At 38.0% G+C, this 13,096-nt stretch overlaps 1 protein-coding gene across 2 annotated transcripts in view; it reads right to left on the reverse strand.

Annotated features, from left to right (window-relative positions):
- The window catches only part of LOC131436946 (glutamate receptor 1-like), a 392,781-nt gene that overhangs the window by 15,230 nt on the left and 364,455 nt on the right, over positions 1–13,096 (reverse strand). Inside the window, exons 7-10 of one of the 2 annotated variants that reach the window (XM_058605949.1) lie at positions 4,106–4,368; positions 3,813–3,906; positions 3,414–3,724; positions 3,005–3,249 (exon numbers count right to left, since the gene is read on the reverse strand). In XM_058605949.1, the coding sequence (XP_058461932.1) occupies positions 3,005–3,249; positions 3,414–3,724; positions 3,813–3,906; positions 4,106–4,368 (913 nt within the window). Of the gene's footprint in view, positions 1–3,004; positions 3,250–3,413; positions 3,755–3,812; positions 3,907–4,105; positions 4,369–13,096 lie in introns of both variants that reach the window. The other variant, XM_058605948.1, reaches the window with a different exon arrangement.

Here is a 13,096-nt window from a genome sequence, read left to right on the forward strand (position 1 = left end):
TTGACAACACACATACAGACACACACACATACACACACACGGACATTTGGTCAGTTCGTCGAGCTGAATCGATTGGTATATGACATTCGGCCTTCCGGGCCTCGGAAAATTTTTCCAAAGTTTGAGCGAATTCTATACCTATTTTTTATATATATAAAAAAAGGTAAAAATTATGTATATGGGGAAATCCAATAAACTCTTTCTTTGACTCTATGAAGAGACACTGAAAATGGTTTGGATCTGAATGATTTGACCGTAATTGCGGATTATAACACAATCATTTATTGTATTTTCTATTTATGGCCCTTAGAACTGTCGAGTTGTATATGTATCATCTTTGTTGTGTTCATACTTTGATGAATTTTCCGCACTAGTTTTTTCAATTCGGCTTATCATTTTTTGCCTTGCGGATAGCATCATTTTGCTAGTTTTTCTTCCACGAGAGATTTATAGTAATTTCGACGTATATTGTGTCCGATACCATTATGACAGCCGTTTGGTAAATTTTTGATAAGTTGCACAACTGTTGTAGTTACTCCCGTTTTACATGAAGATGTGAAAATTTCTGTAGAGCTTCTATAACTGCTACTGAAACATAAACAAGTTGATGATTGTACTCAAAGTTATTCTACAGTGATTTTTTCGGTAGTATTGTGAAACTTAACAGTGATAAGTTGCACAACCGATCTTAATATATTCAAAAATCTTTCTGAACATATCTAACATAAATAACAATTCTAAAACAATTTTAGAACATCTTGAAATTTCAATAAGTTACATGTGCTACTTGGGTAGATTCAGTTGATTTTGATGTTTCGTGTTTGGTCCAATTTTTTCACTATTTAAACAATGTTCTCGTATTAAATGTGCAATCTTTTTCAATTCGTTTTGTGAAAGAATTAGAGAAAATACTCTAACAGGGAAACATTCATTTAAAAAAACGAATCTGGAGTAATTTCGTTACACTTCCGAGTTGTGAAATTTTGAAAATGCACCCAGGCGAGCATAGTAAAGAAAGACATAGTCCTACGTCAAAAAATCACGTAAACAGTGAACTTTTTTTCTTTTTTTAAACGATATCCAGCCAGCGACTGGCAGCATTAAAGAAGGTGACAAGCGATTATAAATACACTCTCCTACTCAATGCTTGATCGGAGAAATAGGTATAAAGCGAGAAGACTAGTGTTTGATGGACAGAGATGATGTTTGGATATAAGGTATCGGATGGGTGACGGCCAGGATGTAGACCATGTTCGATGTACGCGCTATTGTGTCTGTTTGGCGTTTTAGAGTGACTAAAACAAGATTCAGAGTGGCGAAATGGTAGCGCGTATGCACGGAATGCATAAGAACGCAGGTTCGAGTCCTGTCTCTGAGCGTATCTTTTTTCAAAAATTCATCTTTTCTGTTAGTTTTTCATTCATTTGGCTTCTCCAATATATGTTTCCGCTCAGTCATTGCAAAAACTGAACTTAGTTATGGCGGCTTTATGCAAACAACTAAAATTAATAAATCGTTAAAGAACAAGCTTCTTAAGGTGCATTCGTACCCCGTTGTCCAGCCTTTTTGTTCAAATAAGGAGTGTATCGAAAATGAGCTATCCACATACATTTGTGTTGTACGCATGTATTTGTGATGGTTTTTTATACTCAGATCACAGCATGCTGTGCATTTGACTGTTAGCTTTCGTTTGTTCACTTGTTTGTGCGGTTGAAACTCTGCGTTCTCAAAATGTCGCGTATTAAAAAGGAAGTGAAAATTATGGTTCTGGACTAAGTGAGGCTAAGTGAGAAGGGTATTACTATGCGGAAGGGATGTGAGCGATGCGGACAGGTCGATTCAAGAGGAGAAATTCGGTCGAAAGGTACTGGTATGGCAAGCAATGTGTTCCTGTGCTTTGAAGTCAACCCTTTTTACACTACCGGAACTATAAATGCAGAAATCTATCGATCGGAGTGTTTCCAGAAGAGATTGCTGCCTTGATATAAGAAGCATAGTACACCTCCACTGTTTTGGCTGGATTTGACGTCGGTTCACTATGCCAAAACCACTCTCAATTGGCTTGCGGAAAAGGGTATACATTTCGTTGATAAAAATATCAATCCACCAAATTGCCCTCAGCTTTGACCCATCGAACGTTACTGGGCAATCGTGAAGAGGGTCTTCAAAAAGACTGATAAGGCAGATGGGAACATGCAGTAGTTAAAAAAATGGGACTCAATGCGTCCAAAACATGCAATGCAACAATTGTCCGGTACTTGATGAAGAACGTTCGATCAAAAGTTCGAAAATTCTTTCATGTTTAACCTCGTACAATAAAGGATCAATTTTTAGTTTGAATAAATTATCGTTTTTTATCATAATTGGAAAGAAAAATTTGTGGATAACTTATTTGCGATACACTCCTTACCCTTGATTTTGTGTAATTAAAAATGTATAGTTTTTTCACGATCGTGAAATTTTTTAGGAGTTTTGAAGAATTATCCGTGAATGCATACAGAATGCATCCGTTGGTGGGCGGGGAGGGGAGAGGGCTGTCTATCAGAATTGTGGTGGAGTCTCTACAAGCCAATTTCCTAATAAAAAAAATGCACCACCAAATATTATTATCCCTATTGCAATACTAAACTTTCAACAAACTCTCTTCCGACGAATAGACGCGAACATTTTCAGTGTGTGAAGCTTTTCGCCCCGAAAAGCTTTAAGACTAGTACCACTTGGGTGGAAAATCAAACGGTTTCTTCGAATTTAGCAAGCTTTGATAACAGTGTAATCGTTGCTATCCTCAGTTTTTATCAAGCTTTATCACAGTTCATCACAAGCTTTCCTACTGGAAAGCTTCCTCGTACATGCGCTTTATGGGAAAAGGATCGAAAAAAAGCTCCATAAGCTTCCGACCACCCAATTCCCTTCCCCACTCGGCATCGAGGAGTAGCCATACCATACTCATCAGCTCAACAAGTAAACGGCTGAAATTATCAGAACAGACAACGAACGCACTTACCTCAGTGGTGATCCCAGGGGCGTGGCGACGCCGAATCCTTTCGCATCGAGATTCCGGCCCACCTTCATCGTGTCGCACGGCTCCCGCTCGTTGGTATAGTCATTCTTAGGTGATTCAATGAGCAGTGCGTATTTGCCTTTGGACGTTCGCACCCGCCGGATGCCCTCGTCGTAGGTTTTGACAAACACGTGCTTTCGTGAGTTCATGTACTCCCACATGCGGCTGTAGAGCGAGATTTGTGACTTCTGAAAGTTCGAACAAAAAATAAAAGAAGGGGTGAGATAATTAGCATGATGAACCTGTTTGTTTGGTGTAATTTGTTCGCAAGTTTCGGTCGGTGTCATTGGGGTTGTATTTGGATGTTGGAAAAAAAATATGACAGGAAATAATTTTATTTCATTATACTTACCCGGAAGAAATCCCACGTGGAACCGTGGATGAGCGTCCCGTACTGGACTTCGGTTTGCGAGGCTAGGTCCTCCGGCGAGTTGATCGGTGTGACCATGCGTTCCACGGTGAGAAACGCCGCCAGGTTGGCAGTGTAGGACGAGATCAGTATGAGTGTGAAGAACCACCAGACCGAGCCGACGATCCGGCCAGAGATGGACCGTGGTGAAATGTCACAGCCCTGTTGCATGAACGCACCGAGGGCAAACCAGAACGAGTTCAGGATGCTAAACTCGTTTACCGTGGCCTGTGGGACGGCATCCGGTTGGTCGCCTGCAAGTAGGCCAAACGCGTTTCCTTTGTCTAGGTTAATGGGGAATGAAAAGCTACAGATCGAATTAGATGTTGGAAAATTGATTACCGTTATAATTAACCAGCCGCCACTCGAACGGCGAAAAGCGTGACACGATGTACAGCACAATGCTGACGCCAACGTAGCTAAACAGGACGCATATCTGTGGCCCCGAGCCCGCCGGAAATTGATGTTTATGACGAAACAGGCAACAGCAGCCGGCAGCGGTGAAGATAGAGTATAGAGCATAGAGAAAATAACATTCATTGGATGGTTAGTCGGACAAGTATATCTCCGCACGGGGAATCGGGCAACGATATGATGCCCGGGAGCAGGTAATTTAATGCTATGTTGGCTCTTACCCAAATCTCTTTCGACAACGGATTGAGAAAGCTGAACACGCCCGGCTTTTGCTTGACCGGTCTTTTGATCATAATGGAAATGCCGAGTGACATAAACGGCTTACTGAAGTCTATAACACGTTCCCGCTCGGAGGTAATTGTCATCGATGCGATTGCGATGTCCGCCTCCTTCCGGACCAGCTCGCCGACCATTCCATCCCAGCCGCCCTTCACGTCCGGATTCTCGGCGCCGTACTGTCCGTCCTTCACGATGCGTAGTTCATCTGCGTGCGTTTCGTGTGCAACCACGGCGGATGTTGTCATTTCAGTTGCCGGGCGATGCAGTTATGCAGGAAGTTACGGTCGATGGTAATGTACAAAATAAAATTAGATTTATGTGCTGAATACGCTGCCAACGAACTGGTTCACGAAAGGGACCAGCCTTTCCTGGCAGATTAATGTTGTGCCCCGACCGTGCTAGGAATATGAATCTTCGGCGCTAGTCGCGGTAAGTGCTAGTAATGAAGCATAACATTCAACCGGTACCGGAGTGAAAGACCGGGGGGGAAGGGGCTTCCGGACCGGGAAGGCTAGTAGCTTCATAGCTATTTTGGTCAATCGAGTAGAATGAATTTTGTTTATGTTTGCTCCTGCCTCGAGTGTTTGTTTGGTCTACGGAAGGGTATCTTGACTTTAAAGGTATTCAAACCGAAGGGACCAAGTCAAATAAAGCAGCTCTGGGTTATTTCAATTGGGTGGCACGAATGGTAATTTGCTCTTACTTATTTATGGATAACAGTCTGTAAGTGGTATCGTTGAGTAAATTGTATGCTCATACTGATTATCTTGTGAGAAAATGTCAGTGTTTCTACTGTCCTTTTATTTTAATTATATACACAATTTTCATCTGTGTTTCATTGAATGCCCATTTAGGATACATTATTCTTTCTACTACCCACCAATTAAAAGAAATTAAAAATTCCTATGGTAATCGATTTAGTATTTTCGCTTGTGATTCAAATTTAAAATAGAGATAAAATGGTACAAAAATAATTTTCTTTCCAAAATAAAATAGAAATCAAATGTTAAATCAAAACCCCTATCGAGTAAACATTGGGCGAGCAAAATAGAGGCCAATAGAGACACATAACAAAATCTCACATATCATTGTCCAGTTGGAGATTTGAACATAGATTCAATTGAGAGGGGAAATGTTTGATAAGTTTTACGTGCGGTATTGGATCACAGGCGGGAATTAAAATATGAACCATACCGGCCGTGCACAGACAGATCATATACCAAGTTCGTTTCTACCGGGAAGTCTCTCTGAGTTGTGTTTCATCACATCCACAGCATTTCAATTGGTAGAACGATTTTCCCGGATTGAAGAAGGTAGCAAATTTGTTATCGTCTCTTAGCACCTGTGTCACCAGATTAAGGATTGCCATATATGACAGAGACAAAAACAAATGACAGTTTCATACAACCAATTAGTTTCCGCAACTAAAGGGGGATTTTTTTGCTGGTATCTTTTTGGGAACTACGGTTTTTGACATATCACGCGTGAATTATTGTGTCATTGTCAAACTTGTTCAGTTTGTTCCATAATTTAATCATGAATAGGCTCTTGAAAAATTACCCTTTATTTACACATTTAACATATGGATCAATAAGTCCCGAGACTAACAATGGAAACAACATTTTTTTTTGCAAATTTTTTTTTATTCATCAACATAATCACCTTTTAGGGTGATACAATGGTTCCAACGTTTTTCCAATTTTTCAATACCATGTTTATAAAAAAAAATTTATCTTTCGCTTCAAAATAAGCTTCAGTTTCAGCGATGACCTCCTCATTTGAGCCAAATCTTTTTCTCTGGAGCATTTTTTTAAGATCAGCAAAGAGCCAGTAGTCACTGGGGGCTAAATCTGGCGAGTATGGGGGGTGGGGAAGCAGATCAAATTTCACGGAGCTTCACTTTACGATCTTTCATTATAATTTTTGTCACTTCACTCACATTTTCCGGTGTAACGGCTTCCAAAGGTCTACCCGAGTGTTCTGCGTCATTTGTGTCGGTACGAGCACGTTTAAACTCGGCGAACCACCGACAAATCGTTGCTTTTGATGGACAAGAGTCCGGATAACATTTTTCAATCCATTGTTTCGCTTGCACGGTGTTTTTACCCATTAAAAAACAATGTTTTATCAAAATACGAAACTCAGTTTTTTCCATTTTTTAAACAAACTACAAAACGACATTACTCCAACCTCGAATACTCAGCTGTTTCTGGTCGGATCGACTTAAAATTTTGACCCGTTTCAAGCAAAGGATAGTACTCTAGAAAGACGTGGTTACTGGTTTTAAATTCGCAAATTATCTCACTTGCATATTCCTTGGTGTAACCATTGATTAACCTTGATATCGTAATTGCACCGATTTATACGTGAAGATTTTTATTAACAACTATCTCCACTTATCATTTGGAATAGCTTCCCTTACTTTAAAATATAATAAATTGCATGATGTTAGCTTGAACAAATGATAATTGATAAATACTCAAAACCACATACAAAGATAAAAACATTTTCAAATATTTGTGAGCAGTGTTTGGAAAATCATGATTAGAAAAGGTTCATTTCACTACCACTCGGGAAAAAATCAGTTCAAGAGATTTTCTAAAAAAAAAACTCAGTGACTGAAAAAAATACTTCCGATATTTTCATTCAAGAAACAAGCATTCCCAAAACTCTGAACCTCGAATTTAACAACTGATTTTTTGTGTTAGCGAATCTTTTTTGACGAATTTTTACCCAAAGAAATATCGCTAAAGAGATAATCGAAAGAGAGAAGAGTCTTCGACAGTTCGACACCGAAGTGATTCGTGCAAGATTTATTTATTATATTTTCATCAGTAAAAAAACTCTACTGAATAAATTCGCAATTGAATCACAACTGGGAAATAATGACTTCAATATTTTCGATGCTCCTGTATATGTTTTTTCACATTCCCAACGTTTATGCCTTTTTTCACATTCCAAACAGTGGCTATAGCGACGGAGGGTTGTATTAATTCCAGCTGACTGACTACACTGCACTATTTAGATTAAACCCAATAAAACGCTATTTAGCATGGATTTGATTCATAGAAGTAACAGGAGCGCAGCATCGTCAGCAAGTCTAGAGCACACAGTGTTTGAATGGTGCGTTTGAATTGACATATCGGTCGTCTGCGCTCCTGTCACTTCTGCGTGCGTTATTCAAGCTAATGAAAATGTCTGTTAATAGCAACGTCATGGCCTACTTGTTTGGAAAAATGGTATTAAACTGTATTTTATACTCCCAATCACTCAAATTCCATCGAATCAGTCATTTTGGGAATAAATTGATGAAATTGTTAAACGAAAAATCCATTTTTGGCTGTAGTTTTCTTGTTTACTATTTTTCGAAAAAATGCTGTATAAGACACTCATACTTGCTGAAGGTAGTATGTTACTACGTTTTGGCACTTAAGAGTTATATGACTTTTTCATATTTTGTAAGGCAGCTTGAACACTAATTTAAATACTGTTCACAAAAAAGTTAGAATAAAAAAAGTGATTATTTGAGAGGCACCCTACTGTTACTCTGCAAAATTGATGTAACTCGATCAAATGAAGAGGTAAGAAGATGGTTAAATCAAAATAAAATTTTCTACAACTTTGCTGTAAGGTGCAGTAATCTCTATTCTCTTTCACATCTCATCCAAGTCAGTCGATAAAACAAAACCGCTTACGTTCAGGATGGAAGAAACCAAGTACAGTATTGTGTAGTGAACAATAGAACGATCTCGAAATGAGTGAACCAAACGTGGAAGAACTTTTTCCCCGGTATTTTAAATGGCGTACGTTTGTTACGCATGCGCTTGAAGAGGCCTATACCTTCTAATGTGACATTCGGTCAGGATACAAGAATTCCGTGCAAATCACTTGTTACCTATGACAATCAGATGGCCACATGTCAATATTGCCAAAAAGCTGTTCACTACGGTAAGCCGTGTGATAAACTGGACAAGAAGACAACTATACCGAAGAAAAACGGTGCTTCCTTCACACCAACCACAAGCAACCTCAGTACACCTATGACAGCCACCAACAACAATGAAGCATCTCCTTTAATGAAACCATCCATCTTAACCCCTATAGAACAAAGTACAGCAGCTGCAGTTAACAACTTTCCCTCTAATCAACTAGGAAATGCAACCAATGTACAACAAGGCGCATGTACAGCAACTCTCAACGAGCCCAAGACTACGATCAACAAGGAAAACGAAAAGAAAACGGAAATCATACACAACACCAACGATGAAGCATTGGATGATGAGATAAGCCACGGACAAAGTGACTCTCGATCCTCGTTAGATGGAAATGGAAGCTCATCTCCCCCTAGAAAAAGGGTGACAACGAGATCCAATAGCAAAAAAAAAAACAAAATGTGAAAAATTCGAATAAAGTTTTTTATTAAAAGTGCAATAATTTTTAAATTCAATTAAGAAAGTAAGAATACAGGCTTAAATCCAAATATAAACCACCTTAATGATCTTCTACATCAAAAGATGCGCCAGTTGAATACAAACAACTTTTGTGAAGACATTAACTACAAAGAACTGATAACTAATAGCGAAAATACATTTGTCTTGCTAATTTCCCGTTTCGGACCATTGTTCAATGTATGAACTTGTATGCATAAAATTAAATTTGACAATAGAGCAATTCCAGAAATGCTTAGCAGATCATCAGTTTCGACCTTCTCCGATTTGGATGAAACTTTGCACGTGGCTTCAGTATGGCAAACCATAAGTTTTGAACCGATGGAGAGGTCAATCAGACTCACGACTGATTTTTAAAAAGGGCGTATGTATTTTTGCATTTCACAAAAATTGCCTTTTTCAAATCGTTGTAACTCGGAAACCGTTAATTGTACAAAAATGGCGTTCAGGAAGAAGTTGTAGGGAATCAATAGGGCACTCTAAAAATATATACACTGAAAAAATTTTTTGATATTTTTTTCTCAATAATTTCAAAATGAACCAAAATAATTAAATTGAAAAAAAAGGGTTTAGATTTTCTTTTGATAATTTTTATTTTAAAGCTCTTATTCAAACCTACAGATTGATGGCTATCTTATCCGTGCCTTTAGAAAAGAAGTTACAGCTAAAACAATTTACAGATCTATTCGAAATTTCAAGTTCTCGTTGAAAGATAATCATTAAAACAGTAGAATATTATTCCACAGGTTAAAGGCAATAAATTTGTTTATGATATCCTTTCTTCCAAAAGTAGCTGTTCTTGAGATACTTGGATGTTTATTTGCTTGCTATGTCTACAATTATTACATGTGCATGAATAATTCTTAATTATATTTAAGGTTTTATTTATGTCTGACGGAGCTGCCTCGCGGTACAAAAACAGAAAAATTTTCAAGGCTCTTTAAATTTAAATCAATGTATAACATTGATGCTGAGTGGCATTTTTTTGCAACTTCTCATGGTAAAGGATCATTTATTTACAAAAACTAAAGACTAGAAAAAATATCAAAACACAGAAGATCGTTTGACTTTACTAGCGAAGCGGCTGGATGATTCGCCAAACTCAAAAAGATCTTCTACAGCAGTGAATGATTCCGCAGGGTTCTGTTCGGTGCTCGAAAATTATTTTCGAATCGCAATTCCGGTGCATCGATTTCTCCGTTGATTAGTTTTGCAATAACTACTGCCTGTTGTATTTTACGGTGACGTAACAGCGATTCGATTCCGATTAGTTGACATCTATCCGGATATGGTGGAAGATTCGAGGGATCTCTCCACGGTAAATTCCGTAATGCTAAACGAACAAACCGCTTTTGAACTAGTTCAATTCGCATGCTGATACGGTAACCAAAATGATGATGCGTTCTCAAGAATAGGTCTAACGAGTGAGCAATAAAATGCCTTCAAGCAATGAGGATCTTCAAAATCCTTAGCGATTTTTGAAATAAATCCCAACTGACATGAAGCTTTTGAAATGATCAGTGATCGATGTGAATCGATCCAACAATACACCTAAATCGCTCACCTGGTTAATTCTAGTCAGAACAGAGTAATACTTTACCAGTCAGATACGATCTTATAATTTTATAAAGAAGTATTTCGTAGTCAATTTTGTCAAATGCTGCTTTTAGATCAGTGTAGACAACATCCATTTGAGTTTTTTCCTCCATGCTAGCGATACACTTTGACGTGAATGTTAACAGATTCGTCGAAACTGATCTTCCTGGTATGAATCCATGCTGATCAAATGAAACGTAATTCCTCACTAGACCTAATATGACATGACTTACAATCATTTCAAAAAGTTTAGATGAGGCAGAGAGACTGGTGATCCCACGGTAATTAGCAACATTTCGCCGATCTCCATCTTTAAATATGGGACAAATGTACGATTGCTTCCATATGCACGGGGATTTTGCCTGGTCAAAAGATCGACTAAAAATTGTACTCAATGGTTCAGCCAATGCACCAATACATCGATTTAAAACAACAGCGGGTAAACCGTCTGGCCCGGGAGAATATGAGCATTTCAACTTTTTTGCAGCGCGTGAAACCATCTCAGAGGTAACGATGAAAGTATTCAAACTAATTGGGTCAGCAGATTACTATGAAACACACCAGCGAAATGCCTGGCAAACAATTCACAAGATTCAGAAACTGATTGGGCAGCCTCATCCTCGAGGAAAACATTTGTAGGTACAGATGAGTTTTTTCTTTTCGAATTAACGAATCGCCAAAAACTACGAGGGTACGTCTTAGACTAGTCTGCATGCGAAGTACATATGATTTGTATAAACTAGCATTAAGAGCATGATAAGCATTGGCAGATTTATGAAAGTTAGCAACGTTGGAAGCATTACGTCGTCGAAGCAATTTGCGCTGATTTGCATCATGTGATGCACTCGGGGGTAATTTAAAGCGAATGGCACGACGTGAAAGCTTGGATAAACTACATGAACACCTAATCACAACTGCAAAACAATTATATGAATGGGCAGTGCAGAGACGTAGAGAAGCATTCACGGCTATGTCTTTTTGTTACGTGTCACAAGAAGAATATGAACGGGGTGTGACCGAGTTGAGTAGTGTTTATAAGGATACCAAAATGATTCCAGGCACACAGAAATACCATTCTTTCGTTCCGATTTCAGAAACCACAATCGTCACAAGACTGTATTCGAATGACGATGCACGTAGTACTCATACAATTTTCAAAAACTTAAAACCTTAAATATAATTAAGAAATATTCATGTACATGTAATAATTGTAGATATAGCAAGCAAAAAAGCAATTAATGGAAATGGTGTTATATTGAATATCCAAGTATCTCAAGAATAGCTACTTTTAGAAGAAAGGATTTTTTTTCAGTGTTTTTTTTTTAGATTGCCCTATTGATTCCCTGCAACTTCTTCCTGGACGCTATTTTTGTACGATGAACGGTTTCCGAATTACAACGAGACCCGTAAACTGTTTTAGCTGTAACTTCTTCATTTTTCAAAAGGCACGGATGGGATAGCCATTAATCTGTAGGTTTTAATAACAGCTTTAAAATAAAAATTATCAAAAAAAAAAAATTAAATCACGCTTTTTTTTATTTGACTTTTTCGGATTTTTTTGTAATTATTGAGAAAAAAAATCAAATTTTTTTCAGTGTATATTTTTTTAGAGTGTCCTATCGATTCCCTACTACTTCTTCCTGAACGCCATTTTTGTACAATTAACGGTTTTCGAGTTACAACGATTTGAAAAAGGCAGCTTTGGTGAAATGCAAAAAATATCTACGCCCTTTTTAAAAATCAGTCGTGTTTCGGATTGACCTCTCAATCGGTTCAAAACTTATGGTTTGCCATACTGAAGCCACGTGCAAAGTTTCATTCAAATCGGAGAAGGTCGATTCTTTTTTTACCTTTTTTTATATATATAAAAAATAGGTATAGAATTCGCTCAAACTTTCGAAATATTTTCCGAGGCCCGGAGGGCCGAATGTCATATACCAATCGATTCAGCTCGACGAACTGAGTAAATGTTTGTGTGTGTGTGTGTGTGTGTGTGTGTGTGTGTGTGTGTGTGTCTGTATGTGTGTTGTCAACTAAGAGGTCGAGATCTCAGAGATGGCTGGACCGCTTTTGATCAAACTAGTCGCAAATGAAAGGTCTCCCCTTCACCCAGAACGCTATTGAATGGTTTTGAGATCGGATGTTTACTTTTTGAGTTATACGAAGTTTTATGTCAAAATTTTCAGTTTTTTGACAGTATCTGTCACAATTGATTTTAAAAACAGAATATGTTTCCAGACTTAGATTCCGCACGGTAATAGCTATCCAACAAGCCATAGATTGTTAAAATCCGTCCATTTTTAACAGGAGATATCGAATTTTTTGTGTAAGCGACTTTTCCCCCATATTCCAGCAGTAGAAGTTCTGAGCGCTGTATCGCAAAGAAAGGCTTGGGAGCAACGTAAAACACGATTTTTTATACTGTTACATACAATAGTTTCTAAGTACCAAAAAGACTGTGAACAGCATTATTTTTCATGACATTTTGCCTCGGACCAATTTTAGCACGGTTCGTTTTTGGCAACATAATCGTTCGAATATGACATATTGGAAAGATGGCAGTACTTCCGAATTCTGAACAATTTCATAATTTTATTGATTTAAACTGCTGAAAATGCTGGAAGTACAAAACACCCATATACCATTTGAATCAGTTCGTCGAGATCAGCAAATGCGTATGTGACAAATAATTTCACTCAATTTTTTACCTTATTTTCGAAGATGACTCAACCGTTTTCTACAAACTCAGATTCATATGAAAATTCGTATGCTCCTAAACAAGGTTCCTGAATTATGTTTGGATCCGACTTCTGGTTCCGGAACTACAGGATGATATGTGAAACGAAATTAAAATTGTGTAACTTATTTTCCTCGTAGATGGCTGAACCG

Source organism: Malaya genurostris, chromosome 3 (assembly GCF_030247185.1).
Source record: "Malaya genurostris strain Urasoe2022 chromosome 3, Malgen_1.1, whole genome shotgun sequence".
Taxonomy (NCBI): Eukaryota; Metazoa; Arthropoda; class Insecta; order Diptera; family Culicidae; genus Malaya; species Malaya genurostris.